This window comes from Corapipo altera, unplaced genomic scaffold, assembly GCF_003945725.1.
Source record: "Corapipo altera isolate COAL_440 unplaced genomic scaffold, ASM394572v1 1b, whole genome shotgun sequence".
NCBI lineage: Eukaryota > Metazoa > Chordata > Aves > Passeriformes > Pipridae > Corapipo > Corapipo altera.
In genome coordinates, this window is record NW_020884881.1 from 12,445,810 (window position 1) to 12,472,451 (window position 26,642).

The window sequence follows — 26,642 nt, forward strand, 5'->3', positions numbered from 1 at the left end:
GTGGAATATATCCAAGTAGGGGCAAGATTTATTAAATTTCTCTTGACTTTCAGAAGATGCCTGCTTTAAATTTTTTCTCTCCTACCATTGGAATTTCCTCTCTGTACCCTCCTTGTGAAGTGTAAGGCAAATTTTTTGTCAGTAGAGTTGCCTTATTAAAGTTTAGAGCCTGACCTGCTTCAAATGTCATAGACTCAGTGCTATAAAAAATTTTGGGAAGAGTGTGCTACTGCAGGTCATTCAGATAAGAAGAAACCAAAGGGTGAAGCAGAACACCCAAGATAAGAAGAAAGTAACAAACCCAGCTCAACAATAATAGAATATCAAACACTGATGACCACCAGGCTGTCCAAGATAAGAAGCCAGATCAGCAAAAAACAGAAATAGTCAAGTAGTAAATAATGAATATATTAGATAAGCAGAATATATCAAAATTAACAGCATATAAAGAGTGCTTGTCTTTTCTGCTTGGTGTGCTAGCTTTGTGTACTTACCACCTAGCACCCAAATTTATAAAAATATTGAATAAACAAATACCTTGGCTCTGGGTGTGATTGGCTTACTGGACATCCTGATTTTTGGGGCAACACTTCGGTTGCAGTGAGAAGGGTCTCTAGCATTAATAGACTGATCCAGCCATTTAAATAACAGATTTTTATATCTCCTTGCTGTTTCAGACTCACAAGAAGCGTATATTATTATATCACAGTTTCTGTATTCAATTCTTTTGTACTAAGTTCCTCCCTATCTATGCCCTGAGTGACTCTCACATGAATCCACAATCAGTGAAGAAGAGCTGAGAATTAATATTTCCAGGGGAAAAAAAGTGAAGCAACTGCTGGGTCTTCCATCACCCATTTTCCCCTTAAAGAACCTAGTTACAGTTTGACAGAGGAACTCATCGGTGACAGGAGCCAAATATATCACACTGTTTCCACTGTACTGCTGCCAAGTTGGCTTGAGCTGTTGGTATTTTAGGACGTTTTCCATATCGTCAGGAACACTGAGAATCACAAGGGACAGCACCTTAGGTCCTAACTCTTCACAGAGTTGGGAAAGCTACAGCTGGGAGTCTTTAGTGGGTAATGATGGAGCTACACACCAGTTTGGAATGAGTCTTCCAAGCTCTTGTGAGGAGAAATCAGGTATTAATGCATGTTTGGGAGCATCTTTTTTCAGGGGATTGAAAACTGTTTGATATGAGTGGTTGGAATATGCTTCAGGGCATGCATTGGCAAGCCTTGAAGGCCAACACACCTGCAGTAAAAGTCTGTGACGTGAGCTCGGAAAAGAAATGCTACACCATGTCTGCAATCTTTGGCCAAACTTTCCATTAATGTCAGGTGGTTAATATTTTGAAGTTTTCTTCGTACATTTTCTTCTTGCTTCACAAGATGTATGCATTTAACAGAACCTTGTATGGCTGCCCTGGTACTACTGTCAGCATGATGCACTGATGTGGAGTGGAACTGAAAGACCTGTTTGGAGAGTTTGAGTGGAATTGTTCGAACGTTGACCTTCTAATCATTAGAGGTCTAATTTAAGTCAGCTGTTTAGATTCTCTGCAGTTAAAGGAGAGACATCTGTAGATCTAAAGGTTATGCACACCCTGGAAGTGTTCAAAAACTGACTAGATATGGCACTTTGTGATATGGTTTAGTGGGCATAGTGGTACTTAGTCAAAGGTTGGACTTGATGATCTTGGAGGTCTTTTACAACCTTGATGATTCTACGATTCCATATATTCTTGCCTAAGATAAGCATTTAAATCACATGGGATGAAATGTGTTCATTCCTCTCCATTGAGAGGAATTCCTAATTCCTAAGAGGAATTAATTCCTCTTCCTTAGGCCAGCTGTCTGCTTTTAGCTGGATAAGTTTATTTGCAACAAATATTTGCAATTAACTTTACACAAAAAAAGAATTATTAATATGAAACTATGCCTTTCTTTTATTTTAGGTCCTTAGAGATAAGATATTAAAAGCAAAACTGAAACAACTGAAATATCTTTTTACTTCCTTCCTTTTTATGTGAGGTGACTATTCCTGACCTACAGAACTCTGTTCTATCCTGTGCCTTTTGGAAAATGAGGTGGTACAAAGTAGCAGTCACTATGAGACAAAAAGAGTAAACACAAGGAAGAAAAATATTAGTTCTGTATCATTATTTTATAATTTGTGTGTTATATATTCACGTTCCTTATAGGTAATACCTGAAGATAGCCCGTGTTCACTCTAGGGGAGGTTCTCGTTCAAAAGAAGTGAATTCACATGTGGTTTGGATGGATAGCTCAGGTGCTACTTCTCATGTATTATGAGATGAAGGTTTTAATTTCCTTAGGAAATCAAATTAACTTTCATGGATACAAAATTCACTCTGTATAAAACAACACCTTCTAGTATCTCCAGTACACACAGAGGATCAAGTCTTATGCAGCTGGTGGCATATTGCACATTTTCTTCCCTAGACTGTTCATCTTGATTATTCTTCTCCTCAGTAGAACTAAGTGCACATGGGCGAATATGAGAGCTTATTTGGGGACAGGAGCAACCAGGGGGTTTTTTTGTTTGTTTTTGGTTTCGTTTGGGTTTTGTGGGTTTTTTGAATGATTTAAGTCTTTCACTACTGAGCAAGGTACAACACTTCCTGTGGGACTTCTTCACTTCCCACGAAGAAGCCAGAGGGCCACTAAGTGGTAGCAACAGGATTTTCAGTAGAGAGTGTAAAAGCCACATAAGATGATGCTAATAAAATAACCTGGATAAACAATAAATTTGTGCTTTTACTTACCATAGAAAGGGCAGAAACATAATTCCTCACATCTTTATTTCAAAATAGGGAGAGTACCCAAAAGTTCCTAGAAAATCATGTTTTGAATGCTGAGAATATTAACTTCATCTTTGGCTTGGCACTTTACCTAAGAACTAGAAAGTGGATTTTGTTGGGTTTTTTTTAACAGTTAATGTCCTTAAAAAGTTGTTAGGGTGCAAAAGCACAGACAGGAGTTTCCCAGAGCGTTCTAGTTTGCTTCCTAACCTCATCTAACATATGGTAATATTTCCACATCTGAAAAGGAATTAATGTTAAGATTGGCTTTTATAAGTTTCATGATAGGCAGCTGAAGAAAAACTCTGTGTCATGACAATGGAATCACAGGAATATAAAATTCTGTGCTGTGCTGTATATCAAAGAACTCCCACAGGGATGTGGGAATGTTTATGTAAATCTCCTAAAAATTCAAATTATATGTACTGTAAAGGTATGTCATACCCTGATGGAATGGATCTTAATGTAAAAAAAAAAAAAAAAAGGAAAAGGGAAGCATAGACTGTTTAAGACCTCAGGGCATGTAGGAAAGAATCCCAAATAAAGTGCTTAAGTGCTTTCCAAAAGACCCAGCTATGAGATACCTATTAAAGGCATAAATAACACCTCTTCAGCATTTTCTTGTCAGCAGCATGTTTACTCCAGGAAATGTAGGGGGACTTCATTTGGAGTTAACAACTGCATTTCTCTTTTTATGCTTCTTGCAGTTTTCTGTGTCTTCATCAAGTATGTGAGTGTCATTTACCCTATTTCTCCTTCTTGACAGTTTTTCCTGGTGGGGCAGCTTCTTTGTTGTTTCACCACTGGGAACTCCGATGAAGTACATAATTTTTTGGTTTTTGTGTCTTTGCTCTGTTGTTGTGTGTCTCTACTTTCTCCTCTATAACCTCTGAACTCTGATGTGAAGCCAAAGAACACAGGACCATTAGGCACTTATGGTTTGTTTTGGTTTGTTTTTAAGAAACAGAAATGACTGACATCCAGAAGTTCACAGCTTCTCTCTGAGTTTCCAGTCCTTATAGCTGGTTTCTGCAGTTGAACCAAGTAGTCCTCATTTCCTGGGTGAGCACTGCTGCTAGGAGAGATTTTGCTTATATGGGATGATAATAGGTTATTGTAAGTCACAAAATTGGGTGATACAACTCAGCATGTGTATGTTGAAAACTGAACTTCATTACATCAGCATTAGTGCCTTTAGGATTCCAACAAAAAACAATAGTAGATATTTTCATCATGAATGGTGCACAGTGACTCCCATAACACTGCAGAAAATGAGCATGGCAGGGACCACCTTCATGGGCAGCAGTGAAAGAGGCAGTTCAGCCTGGGAGGAAATCTGGGGGATCCCAAACAAGAGTATCCTCAAGGGAGCATCACATGAAGACATGTCCAACAGAAACAATTAATGACAATATTGATAAAAGTAGTGTATGGGACACATAGCGTGGAGGGCTGCTTCTTTCAGTGCTTAAATTCCACTCTTTAATTACAAAATAGAGGAAAACAGATGTACTGCACTTTTCAAGGATGTGAAACTGGAGTTAGCCAGGGTCACTGAAGTTCCCTGGCAGCCAGCCTTGTACACAGACTCCCCTATAATAGGTTTCCTTCAAAAGGCCAGGCTCACTTTCAGTCTTGCCTTCACTACTAGGAGATAAAACCTCAAATTCATTAATCTTCATCCACTTTAGATTTACTGAGCAGAAGTAGATTAGAAAACAGCATATTCTTCCACAGAAGCTTAACTTCCTAATAGGGTAATGTGAAAAAACAAAACAGCAAACACTAAACATGGGAATCACAAACTATTCAGTGCTGTACTCTGAAAGTCTGGACCTAATAATCTATTTTTAGGAATATTTTCTCTCTTATAATTAGGCCAAGTAAAGATCACTTCCTCTTGCTGCTGCCAGAAGAATCTTTTAAAACAATGCATTCATTTAATTCACCTGAGATGAGGACATATTTAGAAAATACTTGTGCAAAAGCTTGGCAAACTTCATTATTAGTAGGCACTATGATGGCTGGTTCACAGAGATAGCAATGTAAAAATAAATAATTTTTAGATATGTTCAGAAAAAGAAGTTTCTGGCATGATGTTATCACAGAATATTGCAGAATATCACAGAGTATGATGAGTTGGAACTTGCAGTAAAAGAGGAAGGGCCTTAGCACTTTGTGAGGAAATGTCATAATCCAGTATCTGAAAAAAAATCCTCTGAAAAATATTCTAACATTTCTTGATTCTTATTACTTTCAAATATACTATCATGATGATTAAACTGAAAAGATATTTAGTCTGTATTTTAACAGGGAATGACTGCAGTAGTAAGGCTTTATTTATACTTATATAGCAGACCATGCTAGATAGAAAAGAATATTTGAAAATATTCTGTATCTTAAAGAATCTATCAGGAACTGGTTGGTCATAACCTACTAATGTGAGCAGTTTTAAAGCAAATGTATATTAAAGAAGTGACTAGGAACCAAATAAGTAAGTTACCCTTTTGTCTCCTTGACCTTTGACTCACTTGGATCAAAATTTGATAAAGACTGCAGTTGCTAAGTATATTACCACGCGATGTAGGTAGTGGCTTTTAGTCAGACTGTAAAAATAACCCCCTCCCCCAGCACGAGTACAACTTAACTTTTTCTTCTGGCAAAAAGATAAAGAGGGAACTGACGTCTCTTGGAATATATAAACACTCCCTCAGAGTTCAGAGCCTATGTGCTTGGTGGGAAGATTTAGCTGCTTGTCTGCTGGTAACTTGATGCAAGTCATGTGTTAAGTACTCGTTTGTTCAGCTGAAAAATCAGTTGCCCTTATTCAAGGTGAGTCATATGATACAACATTTAAAATCAGAAGGTTTTCCTCAGAAATACTTCACAGGTCAGCTGGTGGAAAGCTCTTGAAAATGTTTATTTGTAATGCAAAAAAAAAAAAAAGATTTTGCAAAGCTGTTTGCAAGCAAGAGTGAAATTGTACATGTATTAGTAAAATGCTTTGGTGTTATGATAACAATGGTATGTTATGTTCAGTATTGCTGGCTTTCCCAATTGCATTCTATCTTTTGATATTTAATATTCTTCAAACTACTGTTCTGAAGTCATGTGAATTTATAAGAAATGCAGATTTTTAAAGTGAGATTTCTAGCATTTTCTATTGCAATTAAAAAGCTTGAAACTATAATTTCTAAGTGCATCAAATATTAAAAAATAGCAGAAATAATGTCTTTTCTGCAAATGCATCTCTGAAGAATTTCAGGATTTTTAAGTCCTCCATCTGACCTTGAAGAAAATGGAATTAGAGTATGATATTGTGTTGCAACTCTTAATAGGAATTTTCAAAACACATTTCAATTTTCACTGCTTTTTCACCACATAATTGCTCTCATTTGGAGCAATAAAGATGATGCTGTTTCAGAATTGAAGTAATGTCGTGTCAAACAGTGTTTAAAAATTACTGTTAGAGTTGGAGAAAATATAGCTGAAATTATTTGGGTTTTATAAGGACTTGTTTTAAACTGAAATGTACAGAAGTCGAAGTTGAGAAAAAAGAATTTAATAACATTTTGCATCTTTCCTCCTATACAGTTGCTTATAAATTGTCTTTTCAGAGATTTGAATGGACCATTTTCATTGTCAATATTTTGTGAAGGATGTTTGAAACAATACTGAAAAGTACATATCCAGCACTCTAGAATGGGGTAAATATTCTTATTAATCCTGTAGTCAAATCTAACTTTAAATGATACTATAGTCTCATAGACCATATCTAATTTAGTTATGGTATTTTCTATTCTGCTTAGGGTACATAATAGTCACTTGAATATGAATCCCCAGAAAGTACATTCTCATGGGAAATTTCTACCTTAATCTTTATATTTTGCATTCAATTCTGATAGATGAGAATAGTTTGTTGACTTCTCTGTGCAATTGAGTGTTATGGTGTGAGTCTCTTCACTGCAGTTGTGTAATGGATAATTTGAATTGCATAAATTGGGATGTCTAGACTGCTATTACATTGTGTTTGGTGGGAGAAGGGTGAATATTTTACAATTTGCAGAACTTGGAATAGACATAAGTTGTTAGCAGTCAGTTGCTTGCTAGCTGTTTATTGCTAGTGCTCATGAGGGATGCCTAGTCTGCCTAAAACAAAATAAAAACATTGGAAAAGCTTGCAGAAACTTAGATGGAAATGTTTCTTGGTGGAAAGTGTATTTCTGTTGAATTTGAAAAGCTGGAAGTTAAGTCAAGAAAAAAAGCCTGATGATATCTAAAAGACCTCTTTAAACACTTACGAAAAAGAGCTAATTTCCATTTTAAATTTTAAAACATGTATTTCCACACTTTAAAAAAGATCTGCTGAATAGATAGTATTATGGGAAAAATCAACTGGAAATATGTACTTTTCAGAATGTGTTCAATTGAGAATTTTTTGCTTTTCCTTGGAATTGCTACAATGTGTAACCACAGTCAGGTTTTCAAATCCCCACACCAACTATCCAATGAGTTGCACAACCATATCACAGTCCTGTCTTTGCCAAACTAAAACTCCTGATCTGAACCTACCTACAAAGATATGAGATTTGGTCCTAATGACTTTCACTCATAAGTTCTTCAGGTCTAATGAATTTCTAGCTGAAGTTTGCTTCGAAATTTGCCATTAAACACCTTATGCATCCATCCATTATATCAGAGTCTTTAATGACTTGACAGTTTTATAATTCAGTTAAGTCAATTTTCAGTTATCTTTGTGAAAAGTGCAACAAAATGCATGAAAAGTCTGAGAAAACTGATTTTTTTTTTAATGTTACCCCTGTGATGAGTTTCTATTGCTAAACAAGCACAGAGTAACAGAGCTGGTAGTAAACCTGCAGTTCAAATAAGGTATACCACCTCCAGTAGAAAAGCCAGTTTTACTGATGTAAAGTGACTCTTCTCAGTCCCTAGCGAGTGTCAAAAACTTAAGACAAATGTAGCTTCTTTTAGCTCCCTTGTATGGCAGGCCAAACAATCAAAGGTTTAAGCTTTGAAGTGGGAACCATGTGGAATGACCTGGTGGCAGGTGGACAGACCGGATGACTTTTATAGTAAGGACATTTTTCTGAGGTTGCAAGCAGTCTTTTGGTCATTCTGCTTGCAAGTACCCAAGGAGAAGTTATTAACATACCAAATGAGCTCAAATGTACAGAAATAGACATTGTTAAAGGCAAGAGAGCCATAAACTGCTGATGGTGCAAGAGCCCACAAAAGGTGGGTTTCCAACGCATCTAAAAGGAGTATCAGATGTATCAGATGTGATACATTGTGAGTTTGGGATGACAAGGGAGGACACATCACTGGCCTGATGAGCATGCTAACTTATCTGTTAGGGCATGCTGTATGTCCTTTCTTTAATAAAAGGACCTCATAACTGATTATGAAAATGCAACACACACTATTCCTATAGCTGCTTTACTATGTAGAAATTAATGAAATCCTTTTAGTCCTTTAGGTATCATGAGCAAACCAGTTCTTTCATTGTTCTTCCACTTCATCTTTCTGTTTTCCTTTTCTCTCTGAGTTTGCTCTTGAATGCAAAATTAAATCTGCAACTAATACCTCCATTGAAATTTATTTAGAGATGATAACAACATATTAACAAACAGAAATTGATAAGAATAAAAAGGACATAGTGGCATCTAAAATAGAAAAGAGCAGATTTTCTGTTAACTGGTGGTCTAAAACAAATAACAGACTTGCAAATTCTCTGAATGTGATTAATTCCTGACCAAGAATAAATTTTAAATTAGGCACTTCTTTGTCTAAATTATTCATAAACAATAACAAGTCAGAAAAAATATCACTATGAGCTTATGTTTTACCATATCTTTCAACACTGGTGCCATTCTGATTTTCTTTGCGACTCCTTTCACTAGGGGCTAGGTCTTAAGGTATGTTAACACATATTACCAACGACTCTTGTTTTCCAAGTAATTGCAGATGTTTTTCTTTTGAGACTGAATAATCTTGAAATTTAAGGTATTACATCTTTCAAAGATCAAGCTCTAAACTCGCTTTAAAATCTCTGCTGCTCTGTAAGGCAGTTGGGATTGATGAAATTTGGTGGTAGGAATGCAGCTCAAGGAAAAATCCAGTTGTGCCTTTGTCATGAAGTTGCTGAAACAAAGTTTTATCCCTTCAGTAGAGGACTGTGGACTGATGGACATCTGGAAAGAGGCTTCTCACAATTGTCTCTCTCTAGGGACTGCCATTCCCACCGAGGTGTTGATGGACTTGGGGACTATCTCACTGGCATAACACAGAAACAGCCTGAGTAGCTCACACCAGTGAGTGGTGTAACTCCTGGTTTTGCCTGAAGTGGGAGCCATAGGCATGGCAGGCTGAGATCAGAGAACTATCCATGGCCTCCTTGTTTGGCAGAGAGAGATTTCAGAGATGTCTACATCAGGAAGGGTGTCAGCTGAATAATAACTATATCAGATTGCCCTAGTGCAGCAGAGACGAAAACAAACAAAAACAAAAAGGCTAATGAAAGAACTTATTAATCTGTTTAGAGAACCAGAATGAAGAAAGATAATCATACATAATAAGCGATCAGCTTTCCAAAACTACCTGCAACTTGTTGTTTGTTTGTTTTGGTTTTTTTTTACCAGTGGCTGGCCACTGACTGGCTGTTGTAGACTTGTTATCTTCCTATCTTCTTCATGTCATGTACTTTGTACTTTGAGCTTTGGAATTTGATTTTGGTTCACTTTTTGCTTACATTAGCAGCTTCTCTGCTGAAGATCAGTGAGACTGTTGGGACCAAGAAGTGAGGAAAAAGCATCAAGCCTTACAGCAAGGATACTTGTACATTGTCTACCTGCACTCTGACAAAGGAGAGGAATGGGCTGTAACAGAAACTGTGGGCTCCTCACTGGGGCCATTGTCGGTGCTGTGCTGGCTATCTTTGGGGGAGTCCTAATACCAGTTGGAGATAACCTCATAGGCAAAGCAATAGAAAAGGTACGGTTTTTTTGATTTTGTTATTTTGGGTCCATTATTGAATAGTCATTATTTTTAAATCTTGTATTCTATTTTTGCTTTGTTTCCTTTTTCTTTTTCTTTATTAAACCTAGTTTTTGTAATAGATGGGATCCAAACTTCTGTGGAAATACAGGCTACAGCACTATTTTTTTAAAAATATATTAACTATATGGCCATGTTTACTTGCTTGCTCTCTTTTATGCTTCATATTAGAAGTAAAAATATTTTTTCAAGATGTGTTTTCATTATGTAATTTAAAAGTAAGTGGGGTTTATGTTTGTTATATTTATGATTGCTTCTAGTTTCTTTATCTTTTTCTTTATGTATTTTACTGGGGCTTTTTTGCTTATTTTGGTACTCATTTCATGCACTTATATTTATGTACTGCAAATAATCTAAACAGTATTCTGCTGCAGAATCCAATCCTACACTTCATGTATTCAGCTACATTCTGTGATTATATGATCCAAGTCAATGCGCTCCACAAGATTGTAGGATCTGATCAAATACCTCTCCCTGGCTTAAGTGTGGAGAACAATTAAAGTAGAACGTTGTAGACCAGGCAGACAGAATTTTTTTTCTGCTTTTTAGATAATTTTATATCTCAAGTCTAGTTTTATCTTTAAAGGAAAATGAAAAATAATTTGTTAGACCTTTGGTGAAAAGGCTATATAACTGAGGGTCTAAATCATGGAGTAATCTGGAGCAAAAGACCATGGAAGCCCTGGCATGTCCATTATGGAGACAAAAAGTCTCCTTGGGGTCACTGCAGCAAAGGTGGGTTCTCCAACAGTTAAATATCTAGAAATCTTAAGGTCTGTGGCTATTGCTTAGTCCTACCAGTGGTCTGCTGTGGTGCTGAAGACTGTGGAGACACTTATTCAAAGGCTTTTCTGGAAGACTACCCTTAGCTCAACAGCTGTTGAGTCAATTGAGGAGGTAGATATATGAACTATCAGGAAATGTGGAACTGTCTGTTGAGTCCCCGCCTAGATTATAGAATCACTTTTTAAAAAATGAAAAATAGATGCTTCTATATAACATCTTTATTTTGTCAGCCAACTCAGTGAAAGCCCAACTGTAGAGGAATTTTCCAACTGTTGTATTTTTCAAGAATTTTTCAAGTGTATAAAGAATAAAAAAAAAATCACTAGAGAATGTCTCAACCACCTTGCAACATTTAAAAAAAAAATCATACTCTATATTTGCAAATAATTTTGATTGCTGTATTGAGGAAGCGAGATGTTTTCTAGAAAACACATCATTTTGAAAATGTGTATCTCCTTACATTAAATATTTACTTTGAGTTAATCCAGTGTTGTCTTATGCCATCAAGTATTTTGAAAGCAAATTACAAATATTAGGAGTATTATGTGTTCATCTGTTTACTTACAATAATGAACCAGTTATACAGCATGGTTTGCAAATGTCTACCTATTTAATTATACCTGCATGAGTGCTTAGTGGTAAAGCATTAGAGGGAGTAATTTTTCCCTGCACCTCTTTATAATTTTCTGCATTGTGATCATGTTTTAGATGCTCGTACCTATTTCAAGGCAGCTTGTTTGATGTGTATAAAAAGGAAAATTTGTATCTGTAATCATACAAAACATAAAAGAGTAAATTTGTAGAGGCTTTATTTATTTATGTAAATGAGTAATTTTTTTCTAAGCACAAGTCATACTAGACTATTGTCTTTCTACTAAGTGTGCTGACTGTTCAGTGAGACCAAAAGACTCTTAAGACAACTCCTTTTCAGCCAAGGTGTGCCAACGTACAACAGCTGACATATGTGATCATTTCAGCTGATGCTCAAAAGGGACTTGAATATAACTAATTATGATTTAATTATGTTGATGAAAGGTTTATTAATAAAAGCAAATTTGTCATTCACTGCAGTTATATTTAGGATAAATACAGAGCTGACTGCAAATCAAACAGTTTACTGATCACGGTGTACTGAAAATACATTTTTTCTGGAATATTTCACTTTTGGAAATGTAATTTTTACATAAAATCTTTGGTAGAAACAGCTCAGTTTCAAAGACAAATTTTTTTTGAATTTTTGAAGAATAGTGACTCTAGGACAGGAAAAACCCAAGGAGTGAGTTATTCTCTCAGATATGGCCTGTAAGCATTTATATGGAAAAGACTGCCTAGGGAAGTGGTGTCATAACCAGCCCTGGAAGTACTAAAAAAATTAGTAGATGTCACACTTCAAGATATGGTTTAGTGAGCATTTGGTCAAAGGTTGGACTTGATGATCTTGGAGGTCTTTCCCATCCGTATTGATTCTATAATTCTATGATATTTCCATTTGGACTCATATGACGCAAAATTTAAACTTAGGTACTCACTCGCTGGATGAAATAAAAACTCAAAATGCCATATTTTTAATGAAAGGGAAAAACTGTTTCAGATACAACCATTAAATTCAAAATCTTGTCTTAAATTCTGCACAGTCAAAGCTTGAAAAAAGGCCCCTAGTTTTTCCTCTGCCTATCCTACCTCAGTGTACATCTCAGTTCCTTACACAAGTTAACACCAATGTAGTTAAGACCAAATCTATATTTCTAGGGGAAATGTTGCTATCAAATGTTATTGCTGGATTAGAAAAACAAATATTGAACAGTTTTAGGACACTTCATACTATAACAAGTCAAATTCTCATAAATTAGCTTCTTATCAAGATTTGGTGAAATAACATGACCATCAGTTTATTCTCAAGCAAGTTCAGCTAAACCTCTTAGCATCTCCCAATAAATAGGGAGAACTTTAATTTCAAAAATCAATGCAATCAATAGTTCTGTTCTTTTCTGCTAGCAGTGGAAGCCTAAGCGTGCTTCTCTTGAGCACACATCTTTACACTTCATCAAATCCTACCGGCCTCATTTCTCCTTTATTGCAGTCATTGTGAGATTAGCCTGAGTAAACACTGCAGAATATCTTTTGCTGGAAGGCTGCATACTGTTGTTGAAGCAAAGAGAAAGCATCTGGGTGTAGGAGTAACCTCAGGTGCCATTAGAATTTGTACAGAGACTTTGAGGCTATAGGTTCTTATCTCCTTGCAGGCAGGTGTTGTGCGCCACTCACGAACAGTCCATAAGCAGACAACCCAAGCAAAGTCCATGTAACATGGAACACCTAAATGTCACCTCTTGTTGTGTTCCAGTTTATTATTGGGCATCCGTGCTTCAACACAGAACACATGGTGGTGTTCTCTAGCTCCAGACCTTTTTTGGATAAGTTGTTTCAACTCCTACCTCCAGCAGGGGACGGGTTGTTTTGGGTTTTTTTAAATCAACATTACATATATTTTGTGAGTCTTTTTCAAGGCTCTTTAAAGAAACTGTTACTTGAAGAGCGCACTCAAAATGACACCAGCAGCAGCAGCATCTTGGCAGGGATCCACTGCAGGAGATTAGTAGTAAGCTATTTCAGCCCTGATACTATTCATGGATAGGAGACTTCCCCCTTAAAAGGTGTCTTTGATTTCAGGACCAAAGGGCAAAAGTCCTAGTTTCCCCAAACACTGAATCTATCCAGAGGGGAGGGACCTTTTCATGAAGGTCTTAGAAAACTGGCCTTGGTACAGTTACAGTGAAGTAGGAAAGTTTCAGAGTTCTTTATGAAAAATATTTTGTTTGAGATTGTCAAAATGTACCTTTTTAACTGACTCCACACATTTCAGTTGCACATTAGCATGTCTGTTGTCATCGTTACTGGATATTATCGTGTCTAAAATTAAAAAAAAAAATACAAAGAAAAAGAAGTGAATTCAAAACAGCAAATTATCTGATACTGTTGAATGAAGATATTTTGACATGGCTTAGTTACTACTTTTTGCCTTTCCTTCCTTAAAACAATATTATCTATTTAGGAAAAGTTCCCATCACTTCAGTTATATTTTTTTTTTTCAGCTTATCAACTTTTGTTTCCAGCTAGGTTTAACCACTCAAAGCTACTGGTAAAAGATTCATTTACCAGAAAAGTCTCTATCACCACTTCTCTAAGATCTTCTGCCTTCTGAGTGCGTGAGCTCAGGAGTTTCACAGAAGTTACATAATAATACTTAATACATTGAATTCCTGGTGAATTGATAATACAGAATGGTGTATGATTTGCCACAATGCCTCAGTGCTGCCTTGGGTTAGTCTCAGTTATTTTTAGAAATAAGGCTATCTATTTTAGCTATTATTATGTTTAGTCACCTGTCTGTCTACATATATCTTTTATCTATGATTGGCCAGATTATATCTTATCAGCTATCAGAGGCATTGGAAACACTTCTAATTTAAAACTGCGTTCATGAAATTCATATGCCAGTTCTTTATGCAAACTAGTGAAGCAAGTTCTAGCTCTCAGCGGAACATAAGTGATCTAACCACACATATTCCTGCATTATCAATTATAAACTTGATTGCCTCCCTTAATTTTTTACTTTCAAGGACTGAAAAAGGACTAAAAGTTTTGATCCAACAAAGCCTGAATAGAAAGGCTAATAATAAGCTAATAATCATCACTTAAGAAGTAATAAATGTATTCCTACTTCCAGCTGCAAAATGGTTTTCTGGAGCTTAATTTGTTAGGGTTTACACAATTGTATTGTTTTTTTCCTCCAGTTTAAATAGGCAGACTGACACATACAACACATAAACTAATAACAATTTTGTTACAACCAAAAGTATTTGTGGCATCTCTCAGTTTTCAGAAAAATGGCATCTTTTGTCCATCTGGCCAGATCCTTCATCAAGACAGAAACCTTGCCTTAAATTTTGTATTTCTTTGTCAGAAATCCTGATGGCTGAGTTTAGTGTAAGTTCAAAGTACAACAAGCTTCTATTGCTGGCTGCTCAGCATTCCTTTGAATTTATATGTTGCTAGTTGACCCACATCAAGTGGGGAGAAAATTATATCAGAAACAAAAAGGTGTTAAAATTCCCACTGGTTTCACTCAATGTTGCCCAGATAGGTCACGATATGAACTTGGCTGTGTAGAAATTAGATATTGTATAGCTACTTTTGCTAACAGTAATTAACTATTATGTAAGATATTAGAACTGATGTAGATTGAATAGGGAGTTGAGAAGTGTTTTGTATTATCAGTTGCAAATCACTTTCCAAAATTACTCCATGTAAGATAGCATAGCAGTATTAATAGAGAAATATACAAATGACCAGCCATAGAGAGGTAATATCTAGGGATGGATCACCTGTGATCAAACAGTGAAAAGCAAGGACTTGCTGGTGTGAGGATATTAGTTTTATTAAATGAAGACATGAATAAGGACAGAGCTCTAGATTGTCTTCCACCTTAACTCACCATTGGCACTCTCAAAGTTTGTGACAGAGAATCAAACCCAGCTCCTTTGTGGGAGAAATGTTATTAACAATAATGGCTGAATGCCACTGAAAATAATGGTTTTGCTCCCTTCCTCCCCCTCCCTCTTTTGTCTTTCTGCTTCCCTTGTTTTAACCCTGGTTCCCCCTACACAGACCCCTGAGCCAAATAGCTAACTGGTAGAAAGGTAATACAGAATGAAGAAAAAAAAGGGAAATCATCTTCCTCCTGTCCAATAGGGAGAAATCCCTGAGGAATGAGAGCTGGCATAAAGGAAGAGGGAGGCACATAGATCAGGTACTGCAGGAGCCACTTGCCTCTTTGGCTACAGTACTGTAGGTTGGATCAGCTGTAGTCTTGGAGCATCCCCCAAGAGTGTTCACAGTGCATTAGTACAGAGTGAGTGGTGGGCTGCAAATCCACAGTAAATCATTGTGACCTGGCAGAGTGCAATGGCTGAGTTAGCACATATTTCTGAGCTGCTCTAACCCCAGCAAAGGGTTATAAGGGGAAGGGGAATGGATGGAGAAGAAAACTTTTATAAAGCAAGTAACACCACCTTAAGATCTATTGAATAGATCTATTGTCACAAGGTTGAAAATTTATCCACCTATGTTCCTGAATGTTGTCTTCTAGAGAGATCAGTTTGTCCTCTTGACCATATAGCTGCAAAGAATCCTTAACCATCTCCCTACCCCAGTTACACAGAGGTGGGAGGTCAAATCCCACCTCTGTCCCCATCTCAGGATCCTGCTGAGTACAGATCACAGGCAGACAGATTTGAGCCTTTATATCAGCCTGTTTCTCCCAGATGCTTTGAGCAATTCTCTGTGAAAACTGCAAGGGTGATTTCTGAACCATGCAAGCGTGATTTCTGAATCATGCAAGCTTTTCCCTCTTCATCAAGGACATGGTCTGTCCCACGCTGGATCACAGCTGTGATAGTCTTTGACCTTCTGAGGTTTTCGAAACAAGGCTGAATAGAATTTTAGCTGTCAGGTCTGAGTGCAAGGCCTCAGGTTTGTAACACACTTTCTGTGGCAAGGTTTTCTTCCATTTTTGCCCATAAATTATAGCAGATATTTAGACAGCAAGCCCAGTGCTTTTACACTAGTGATTGCCAAGCAAACTTTGGAGGCATAAACTAGAAAGAAAATCTAGCAACTTCTGATTTAAAATGTCTTTCCTTGCTATCTAGAGAAATTAGAGCCTTTTTATTCCTGGAACTCCGTAAATTGTGCAAATTAATTCGTATTGAATCACTCCAATAAAAAAAAATATATGTTTTATGTTGAAGACAGGCAGCCTAGATTTTTCTTCTTATTGAAAAAACTTCTCTGAATTTTTATGACCAAGGGGAAAAACTACATTATCCCAAATCTTTGGGAAAATCCTATAGAAGATGATGCAAACCAGGCAAAGCAGGCATTCCCCTGACTATGCAGGTAGCATACTTTCAAACTCTCCTCACTGTACAGTCCTGAGGACTGAATTGACATTTACCAGATGGCTGAATGCCACAGACTTAAAGGTACTGATTCCTCTAATGTGGTTCCTGATGTACTGTCTTGTCCTTATAGCTGTATTCTACCCTGATTCCCTAGACCTAGGAAACTTTCCTAACAACATGTTACCAAAAGTAGAGAGATTTTTTATAAAGTCTCAGTTTTGGTGATGAAAGTCTTCTGACAAAAAAGCAGTTCTTCAAGAGCACTATTTGACTTCTCTGGGTGCATAATTATCTAGTACCTGAATAATGCTCAGAGATAACACTTTTTTCCTCCTTTGGGCTATTTGCAAATGTATGAAAAGTAGTTTATGAATTCTATAATCTGCTGGGTGTCATTCAGTCACTCAAAGATTTTCTCTTTATAAATAATCAGTGGCTTTAGCAAGTGTCTGAGAACTAAGGCAGTGCCCCACCACAGCAATAGGAAAGTTCTGCTACTGGGTACATCAGCAATTATATCAGCTTTGTGGTCATTTGTTTTAGGGGGACTCACTTTCACTCTCACTGAGCAGGAATGTCAAGCTGCCTTCAGATGCTGGCCAACTCCACTGTATGCCTCATATTGATGATAATGGTGCTTTTTTTCTGTTTCCTTGGGAATCTTCTACAATAATCCATAAAGTAAATGCAACTTGTCACTTGGGGCTTTTTTTGTGGATACTTTTAGCTTTGATTGTTGTACTTTCAGGAAGCTGTCATTGCAAATGGTACCACTGCTTACCAAAATTGGATTGTGCCAGGAAGCTCAGTTTACAGAGAATTTTGGATTTTCCATGTGCTAAATCCTTCAGAGGTTTTAGATGAAGGAGCTCGTCCAAAACTTGAACAAAGAGGACCTTACACATACAGGTAAGAAAGGATTGAGACTCTGGATTGAGTCTCACATTAGGAAAACACAAATAGAAATATGTAATTGGATATGAAGCTGCTTGCTCTTGTGAAAAACTATCGCTCACAGCCACAATAACACAGAGGCACTTACATGTATTCCTTTTTCAGTTTTACCAGCTTTATACATAGAAGAAAATACACCAGATACCCTAAAACCAAGAGATTATCTTATCACCCATAGTTATTTTAATAATGTGGTTTGGGTTTTTTTCTCCTATATGACTTTTTTTCATCTATAGCTATTCCTTTTCGAATTTTCCTCGGAAAATCATTCCTCTTTCTGATTGTACTAGCTAGGGCCTAGATGCAGTAGTCTTCCCAAAGTCAAGGAAGCTTTTACTTATTTGTTTCATTTTAAATGTGATGTTGACATAGGACTATTTGATGCTTCCTGAGTTATTAAGTGCAGTATCCAGCTATCACTGGTACTCTTGGTAGGAAATTGCTTTCCTATGATGATAGGATATTTCTTTCTTGATATCTTTGAGGATGTATATTATATTTGCAAGATGGTTATCCATTGCAGCATATACAGCCTAGGTGCTTTGATGTCTAAAAGCCTATTTATTTCTCATTGGAAATAGAGAACTCTTGGTTCATAGAATACCTGGGGAGACAGAGGAAATTGTTACACAGGAATTAGGAAAACAACCAGTTAAGAACTACTGCAGACAGTGAATTCCCACCAAACAGAAATGTTTTACTCTGGTGCTGACCATGGTCCCTGTTTTCTCAGGGACAAATCTCAGCCAGAAGTGTAGATAAGACTAAGTAAAAAATTATGACTATGGCTCTTCTCAGAGCTGCAGTCATGTCACCTGGGATATTTGGTCTACCTGAATAACTGTGACATGGGGTCTCTCTCTCTCTCTCAATCTTCATTTAAATACTTAATAATTTATTATAGTGTAGAAAAACTTGAAAGCACTACTGTCCCCCTGATTTTGTTGGGAAATCTTGTTCTAGATCTTCTGTTTCAAGTTAGAAGTAACATTAAGTAGAAAGAAAAATCTCTCAACTTTCAGGTAGGTGCTCTACACATTAGGGCATTAATTAAAATGACACTCACACAAACCAGTTCTGAGAAGCCAAATCCAGCTGCTCTTCAGAGAAGACCCACCTGAACTGGCTACATCTGTACCATGGGAAAATGTTCGCTGTATTTTTTGTATCCCCCACACTCAGGCTGGAAGATCTGATGGAGTGTCCTGAAGATCCTTTCTGGGACTCAGCTGGAATAAGCTTTCTTGAGCCACAGCATAGGTCAGGTGATTTGATCCCAGCTGGCTGCCATGCCTACAGAGAGGTCAGCAAGAGGATAGGAACTGGAAGAGTTGAGCTAAAGCTGGACCTTAGAGATCTGCTGACAGGGCATGTCTGAGACAATCTCAGTGGGGCTGAAAGAGTGCTTATAAATCTCTATGTGCATATGAAAAGTTATCAAAATGGTATTATAGGTGTAACTTGTAATCTGTTTTGTTGCAACACATGCCTATCAGATCAAAACTAAAAAGAGTATTTATCAACCAGCTTGTGTCATCCCTTCTAATTACATGCAACCATGAATTAGCTTATGAAAAAATGTGACAAAACATAATTAATTTAAAACAAAATATAAAAATATACAAGGTACATTAATGATATAAAATTAAAAAATAAATATTTGTTTTCATTTTGGTATCAACAAAAATATTGCATTTGACACTAAAGAAATATTTTCAAAAGAAAAATATTTTGCAGAAAATGAAACTTTTACATGAAAAGTTTAGAACCTTTTCACTGGTTATAAAATATTCAACATTCATCTTACAAAAATTTTCATCAACTTTTCAAAACCTTTGAAAAGTTATGGTTATGTGTTTTCTCAAAAGTCGAAGGTTAAAAATATTCTGCGTTTGTGTTTTGTATTTTAAGGGTGCGATATTTACCCAAAGAAAATATCACGGAAGATGAAAATGGCACGATATCCTACATGTTGCCTAATGTTGCTCGTTTTGAACCTAATATGTCTGTTGGGACAGAAGATGATAACATCACCTGCCTCAACCTTGCTGTTGTTGTAAGTAAAGAAAAAAAAACACATAATGTCCAGATTCAAATGCTGAGGTACTGAAGGAAATAGTGGAGAAGTTCATAAAATCATAGAATGGTTTAGATTGGAAGGATCCTTAAAGACCATCCAGTTCCAAACCACTGGGATGAGCATGGACACCTTTCACTGGACCAGGGTGTTCAGAGCTCCATCCACCCTGGCCTTGAACGCTTCCCGGAATAGAATTAGCATTAGTAATAATGAAACTGTCACAGGATAAATTCCCTCTCCATAAACACAGATGACATGAGTGTCAGATACACTGAGGAGAGCTGTATTACTGTATTAACAAATAAATATAAAATCTTAAGGTTGTATTGCCTGACTGTCTTGTACTAACAGTGGTGTCTGCATGTGAGCACTCAGGATCGCTGTGAGAGGCGGAGTATAGAGACACATGGTGTAGATACAAAATAGAATCATAGCAGCAATCACAGAACCATAGAAGAGCCCTTGTTGGTAGAGATCTCCAAAGATCATCTGATCCAACCTTTTCTGCAATTCTTACTTGGATATGTTCAGAATCCATCTGGCCATGGTGCTGGGCAACTAGATCTTGGTGGTCCTGCCTGAGCAGGGGATTGAAGTAGGTGATCTCCAGAGGTTCCTGCCAACCTCAAGTGTTTTGTGATTCTGTGATGAGGGATGATCTAGTGAACTCATGTGAGCTGGAAACTGGCTTTGCCAGAGATTTCTTGAAGTCGGTCTCTGTGGTTTTTGATGCAAAGCACATGCAGAATTTGATGCTAAACATTAATTGTGTTGCTGTTGTAGGCTGCACCTGCCTTGTACCCCGGCACTTTTATGCAAATATTGTTAAACACTTGGATTAAATCTTCTAAGTCAACCATGCTGCAGAACAGAACAGTAAAAGAAATACTGTGGGGATACACAGATCCCTTCTTAGACAGTATCCCCATCTCCATAAACCCAGTTCTTGGAGTGTTCTACCCGGTAAGTGAAACCAATGAGGAGGCAATGCCTTCAGTTATCATTCTGTGAATAAAACTTAAGAGAGCTGCTCTGACGAAATAAAATCTGACAATGGTACCAATTTTTTTCAATATTTCTAACTTATATTCCTTCTTGTGTCTGTTACAGTATAATGGGACAACTGATGGACCTTACAAAGTCTATACTGGGGCAGAAGATATTACAAAAACAGCAGTAATTGAAAGCTATAAAAACAAAAGGTATCATAGCAATGTAGATCAAAAAACCATATATATTTTCAAGGTATGGCTTTTAAGCCTTGATTCACTGAGAGCTATAGATAAATGGAAAATCTTCAACAATTCAAAGGAAACAAGATCAAACCCTGGGCTTAGCAAAACCATCTCTTTCTTTCAGCTATTAACAGTTCTGTTAGGAGCTGGATTTAAGACAGTTATTGGTTCTTTGATATAACTAGTTTTTTCTGGTTTGCATGCTTAAGTAGCTAGATTCCTTTTATCCTATTCTAATGCATCTTACAATTTATCTGAATAAATGAACATCTCTATCCTTTGCCTTTGCTAATGGGTAAGGCTTATACTGGAAAGTTATATTTAGCAATAGAGGTAATTAAATTGCTTACATGGTATAATATACTACATGCAGCATGACTTTTTTTTTCTATCTTAAAGGAATCTTTCATACTGGGAAGGTCACTGTGATATGGTTAATGGCACAGGTAAGCTATTAAGTCTTTTTAAAACTTCAGCACTTTTCTTAATATTACTAGGGAGTAATGAGATACAATATTTAAATTAATTCCCCTGGGCTTCAGCAGTTCTATATTCTGTCTATTAAATATCTTTATACATGTGTATATACTACTATAATGATGTATGCATATATGTATCTATTAAAATACATATTATATGTTACTGTACATTATTTTACATGTACTTGTGCACATAGTCTTTATATCTACAGCAGATGTGGAAGAGTCACAAGAAAATAATCTGTTTCTCTTGTTGCTACTAATTATCTTCATAGTACAATATAACTAGGAATCTTTTTCTTTGCTATAGCAGTTGAAAATTATCTTTGGATTTTAATAATGCACATTCATTTACACTGTTGAAAATTTAATTAAATGTGCCATAGTGGGTGTCCTGAGTTATGTAAAGAAATTGAGGTGACAAGGGAGAAGGCTGTCAGATGGATGGTTTGTAGGTCACTAGAAAGTGAAAAGGGATGAAGAAGAAAAGTAGTTTAGATTGGGAAAATTTTACCATAGAGGAATATTTTTAAATTTGCTTTTGGTATACATATGAAAAAAGGTGAGTTGTTTAAGATACATTTGTTCAAGGTGATATTTTTCTTTTTGGTAAGTGAAAGAATCACTGTGAGGACACAATCTGTGGAGCTGAGGCTGACAGATGTCTCAGTGGAGGCTTTTGCAGAGAGCTCTAGGCCTTCAGTAAGCAAGTATCCAAACAAGCAGGCTTTGTGTTGGCCTGTTGGTTTTTTTTTGTTCTGTTTTCCATTCTGCTTTACCTGGCATAGATAACTTTCCTTGTAACCCAGAGCATACAGTCAGTTATTTTGAAGTATTTAAAATACATCACAAGAATCTGATTTTCCAAAAGTCTGTAAGTCACAACGGATTAGTTCCTTTTTTAAACCATGCAATTAATTTTATAAAAAACAATATTTTCTTAGATTCTGTGACTCTTACAGGGCCTGAAGTCTTTTTTTTACCTACCAGCTTTTTGTTTTTATTTCTTCCACAGCTAAAAATAAACAACTCAGCTAACCAGATTAAGTGCTCCAGTACAGTAAAAATATGGAGCTTTTCCTTGTTAGCAAAGATTATTGCACAGTGTACAAAAGCATTCAGTGTGACTGCTTAGGAGATACCATGTGTTTACAGAGGCAGCAGGTTTAAATAGTCTTGTACATGTGAGAATGTCAGCCTATCTTGTGAGCTTTCACACAAAAGCTCAGCATGTACAGTATAAGAAAATACATAGACAAAAACATTGAACAATATACTTGTATGGGCTTGGAATGACTCCATGTTTGCCAACCTTACAAGACTGCCAAGACTTAGAAATAGTGTGTTTAGGATGATCTTGAATTTTCTTGAAGAAAAAGTGCTTCTGTCAGCAGTGGGCAAGTGGCAGTATGCAATTTAGCTTTCTTGCTCTTGCCAATTAGATTCAGAGACATCATAGATGTTTTCAACTCCGTTGTTATGGCTGCTGCCTGAGAAACTAAACAGAGATTGTAGCAAGAATTAACCAATGTACTGGTTTGTTACAACACCTTGATAGGGAAAATGGCAGAGGGTCCTCTTACATAACTCTGGTGCTTGCAATGCAGAAATACACATCTGAACTGTCTGAACTGTTTTTGTATTGAGTGGAGAGAAACAACACCAACGTGCTACTCCTCTGACCTGTTTTGCATATCTACTATGGTGTGACACAGAATAGACTGTGCTCTAGAAGTGCTTTCTTCTCTCCATTAGCTCTAGAGGGGACCTCAGCTTGCAAAGAACAGGCCAATTTGAGCAATCTTTGGTGAAACAAGGTTTGATTATTAAACAGACAATGTTGAAGTCTAAAGCTGTATTTCTTGTAAGTGTTGTGTTATAACTGCAGGTGAACCAAAAATCTCTAGGAAGGTTTAGGTCTATAGGCTGCATAAACCTTGAAGCAATAGCAACAGGCTTCATATTAAGCAGGATTTTTTTTTTTTTTAATATCCTCTGTTTTTAATGGGCTTGATCATAGAGCTTCACATCTGGGAAAAAAAAAAAGGTCCCATAACTTGGCTCACTTTCAAAAACAATTAAATCTTATCTGTGGAGTGCCTGTCACTGTGCAATAATTTACATAAATATTTTCCCCATAAATGACTCATTTGTTTACCTTTTTCACAGGTTTATAGGAAACCAACAGCTGAGTATTGAGCTAGAAATTAAATCATGTCTTCTAAGTGGAATTGCTTTCAAGCCTTTTTTTTTTCATTTTTTTGTTTACAGATGGAGCATCATTCCCACCATTTATTAAGAAGAATCAGGTACTACGCTTCTTCTCCTCTGATATTTGCAGGTAGGCTGGTCCCTTCCTGAAGTGTGTACACACCTGCATGTACCACTGAGTGCTCTTTCCTTTCAGAAAGTGGCTGCAGTGGCTGTGCTTGGGCTAAGGTCACTGAGGCAGTGCCACATAAACATTTCATCTAAACATAAGTAAAGTCATGAGCTGGGCTCATGATTCAGAGCTTGATTCCACTATTTTTTAATAAGGTCAAACAGCAAGATATTTACGATGTATTTTATTTCAGACAATTACACATGTATAATTCAGGAAAATCTGACATCGTTGTGAGCTGTTAGAAATCTGTAACTGCCTTGATCATAACCTGCCTTGTTTGATCTGAGAAGGCAACAGGTACAGCAGGGTCCAGTTAGATCTGTCTTTGGCATTTCTGGAGAAAATTATCTATGTAGAACAGGATTTACTGTCATTCATTAGATACTTAAAATTGTTTTCTCACAGGATATTTTTACATATTTTATTTTTATGTATTTACAAACAAACAAGCCTGCTTAATACATCCCATACTGATGACTTTTAAGCCTGCTGCTTCTGCTGTGGCTATCCAATGTCCCTGAGTTCTCCAGTGGGATCACTGAAAGCAATGTTAAAAGACTTAAAGTGCATCACAGTGTATTTACGTTGGGAGGTTCAACCTCTTTATTTATTTTGCTGCCTGGAAACAACTACATCCTTTTTTCTTGGTTTGAAGTAGGTCATTTGCTTTGCAGAGTGTTTATTTTCAAGATCAGTGTTTTTACATGAAGTTAAAGTTCTTTTTTTTGTGTAGAAAATGCATTCCCAAACTGGAAAACATTGCATAAGTTGTGGAAAAGGGAATTCTATGTAGAGGAGAAATGATAAAATTCTTTGGATCAATTGCACAGAGTTTAAGAGATCCCTTTGGCCATTTAATTCTCACAATTTATGAACAATTAAGGATGGTAACAATCACCCTAAGGTCTTGCTGAAACAAGGTCGGGGAAAATGGTTCTGTCCATGTTGCAAAACGCGGAACCCTTCTTTTGTTTGGCTGCAATATGAAGTGCTGCTGTCCTGGTTACCTTATTGTGTAACAGCCATATCTCTATATCAGCTGATAATGAATTAGCAAAAAGAAGCTTAAGTGATATTCTGATTCATATGCAATGGAATAAAGTTATATGCAGGATGTTGCCTGCTTTATAAAGCTTAGATTATCATTAGATCTCCAAAAAACTATAGCAGAGCTGATTTACTTCTCTACTGCAGTCCAAAAACTTTCAAAAACCTCATAATGACAGAGGGTATAGAAGTATGTAGGCAAAAGAGATCTTAATTTGTTAGTTTTGTCTATATTGTTTATTATTAGTATTAGAAGTTTTGTCTGTCTTTTGTGTATTGTCATGCTCACCTCTGAGCTTCTGCAACCTTTTGTGAAGGTGGGGAGTATTCTCCACTACGGAGGGGCACCCCTACAAACTGCTGAACACAGTGGTGGGAGCCTGGACATTGGCTAGTTGTTTGCTTTAAGAGGGAGACTGTTGGGGGATCCTTCCAGGGTATTGCCACAAATTCAGATTTTTAATCCAAAATGACTGAAACATGCTTCTCCTCTTTTGGATTCAGATCAATCTATGGAGTTTTCCAGAGCAAACAGAACGTGAAGGGAATCACCCTCTATCGTTTCGCAGTTCCTCGTGAAGCATTTGCATCGCCAACCGAAGTGGGAGATAATTATTGCTTCTGTACAGATCAAGTCATATCACGGAACTGCACGTTAGGTGGAGTCCTAGACATCAGTGCCTGCAAAGCAAGTATGACACCGTACTACCAAACACTCCATTTAACTGGGGAGAAAGAGTGTGTCCTGTAACTGAGGTGTTGCTCTAACATCCAGGATGTTTGTGTTAGTCTGTAAATTCTTGCACAGACTGCCTGTGAGACTGTTCACATTTCTGCAGCCTCATTTTCCAAAACGAGGACTATAATATTTCTGTATTTTGCATAGTGCAATGTAAAATTGTGATACTATAGACTGTACATTGAAACTGCAGGAATCTGTGTAGCGAAAAGAAAGAAGGGGCGCTGTATAAAAGACAGACATAGTCACAGTCCCTGCATTTGTGGCAATTCACACACGGCAGGGGGTGGATATGTGCACAATTACATACACATTCAGAGCCTGAGAGACACTACTGGCTTAGTTTACTGTTGGCATAATAAAATAAATATATACAGAGTCTGTGTTCAGTGCAGAGTGGATGGCATGGCGTCCCTTCAAGCTAAAAAACAAGATCATGAAGGTGGGGGAAACAGTGACAGTCATGTCCTCACTTCAGCATGAAACTGGCAGCACTGCCAGCTCCACAATGTAGACAAAGACAGGCAGGATTTGTGACTACAGTTTATTTCACCATGCAAATTCTCCTCATGACAAAAGAATCACAGAAATGCTCTTTTTTTTTTTTCTTTTTTTTGGGGGGGGGGGGGGGGATTAGACTTAACATTTTTATCAGGATTGTACATATTTGTACTATATTTGAAAAATTACCACAGAAGATGAGCACCGTAACAAGGCTTAATGATTCAAGAGAGTTTGGTTTTTTTTTCAAACAGAAAGACCGGTATACATCTCTCTTCCTCATTTTCTTCATGCAAGTGATTCTATATTGCATGACGTGGAAGGCCTGAGTCCAAATGAAAAGGAGCATGAGACATTTCTAGACATAGAACCTGTAAGTACAAGTATTTAATAATCGTACCTCTGTAAACTTGCAGTGTTTAAATTGAATAGTAGTAGAGTTGACCTTTTACCAGAGGGATGAGCAGAAGATGCAATATTTTCATGCTTGCTTTTGTAAAATCTGCTCACAAAGAGGTATGGTTTTAACAGGGAAAATTTAGAGCAAAAGTGTATCTCATTCTGACCTTCA

At 36.9% G+C, this 26,642-nt stretch overlaps 1 protein-coding gene across 6 annotated transcripts in view; it reads left to right on the forward strand.

Moving 5' to 3' along the window:
* The first annotated feature begins 1,124 nt into the window (after nucleotides 1-1,124).
* The window catches only part of CD36 (CD36 molecule), a 31,307-nt gene continuing 5,789 nt past the window's right edge, over nucleotides 1,125-26,642 (forward strand). Inside the window, exons 1-11 of one of the 6 annotated variants that reach the window (XM_027639768.1) lie at nucleotides 5,526-5,659; nucleotides 6,422-6,534; nucleotides 9,602-9,838; nucleotides 17,399-17,559; nucleotides 19,516-19,660; nucleotides 20,468-20,647; nucleotides 20,795-20,886; nucleotides 21,319-21,365; nucleotides 23,670-23,739; nucleotides 25,336-25,523; nucleotides 26,326-26,444. In XM_027639768.1, the coding sequence (XP_027495569.1) occupies nucleotides 9,719-9,838; nucleotides 17,399-17,559; nucleotides 19,516-19,660; nucleotides 20,468-20,647; nucleotides 20,795-20,886; nucleotides 21,319-21,365; nucleotides 23,670-23,739; nucleotides 25,336-25,523; nucleotides 26,326-26,444 (1,122 nt within the window). In that variant the 5' untranslated portion in view covers nucleotides 5,526-5,659; nucleotides 6,422-6,534; nucleotides 9,602-9,718. Of the gene's footprint in view, nucleotides 1,146-5,525; nucleotides 5,660-6,421; nucleotides 6,535-9,601; nucleotides 9,839-17,398; nucleotides 17,560-19,515; nucleotides 19,661-20,467; nucleotides 20,648-20,794; nucleotides 20,887-21,318; nucleotides 21,366-23,669; nucleotides 23,740-25,335; nucleotides 25,524-26,325; nucleotides 26,445-26,642 lie in introns of those variants that run through there. The other 5 variants (XM_027639770.1, XM_027639769.1, XM_027639773.1 and 2 more) reach the window with 5 other exon arrangements.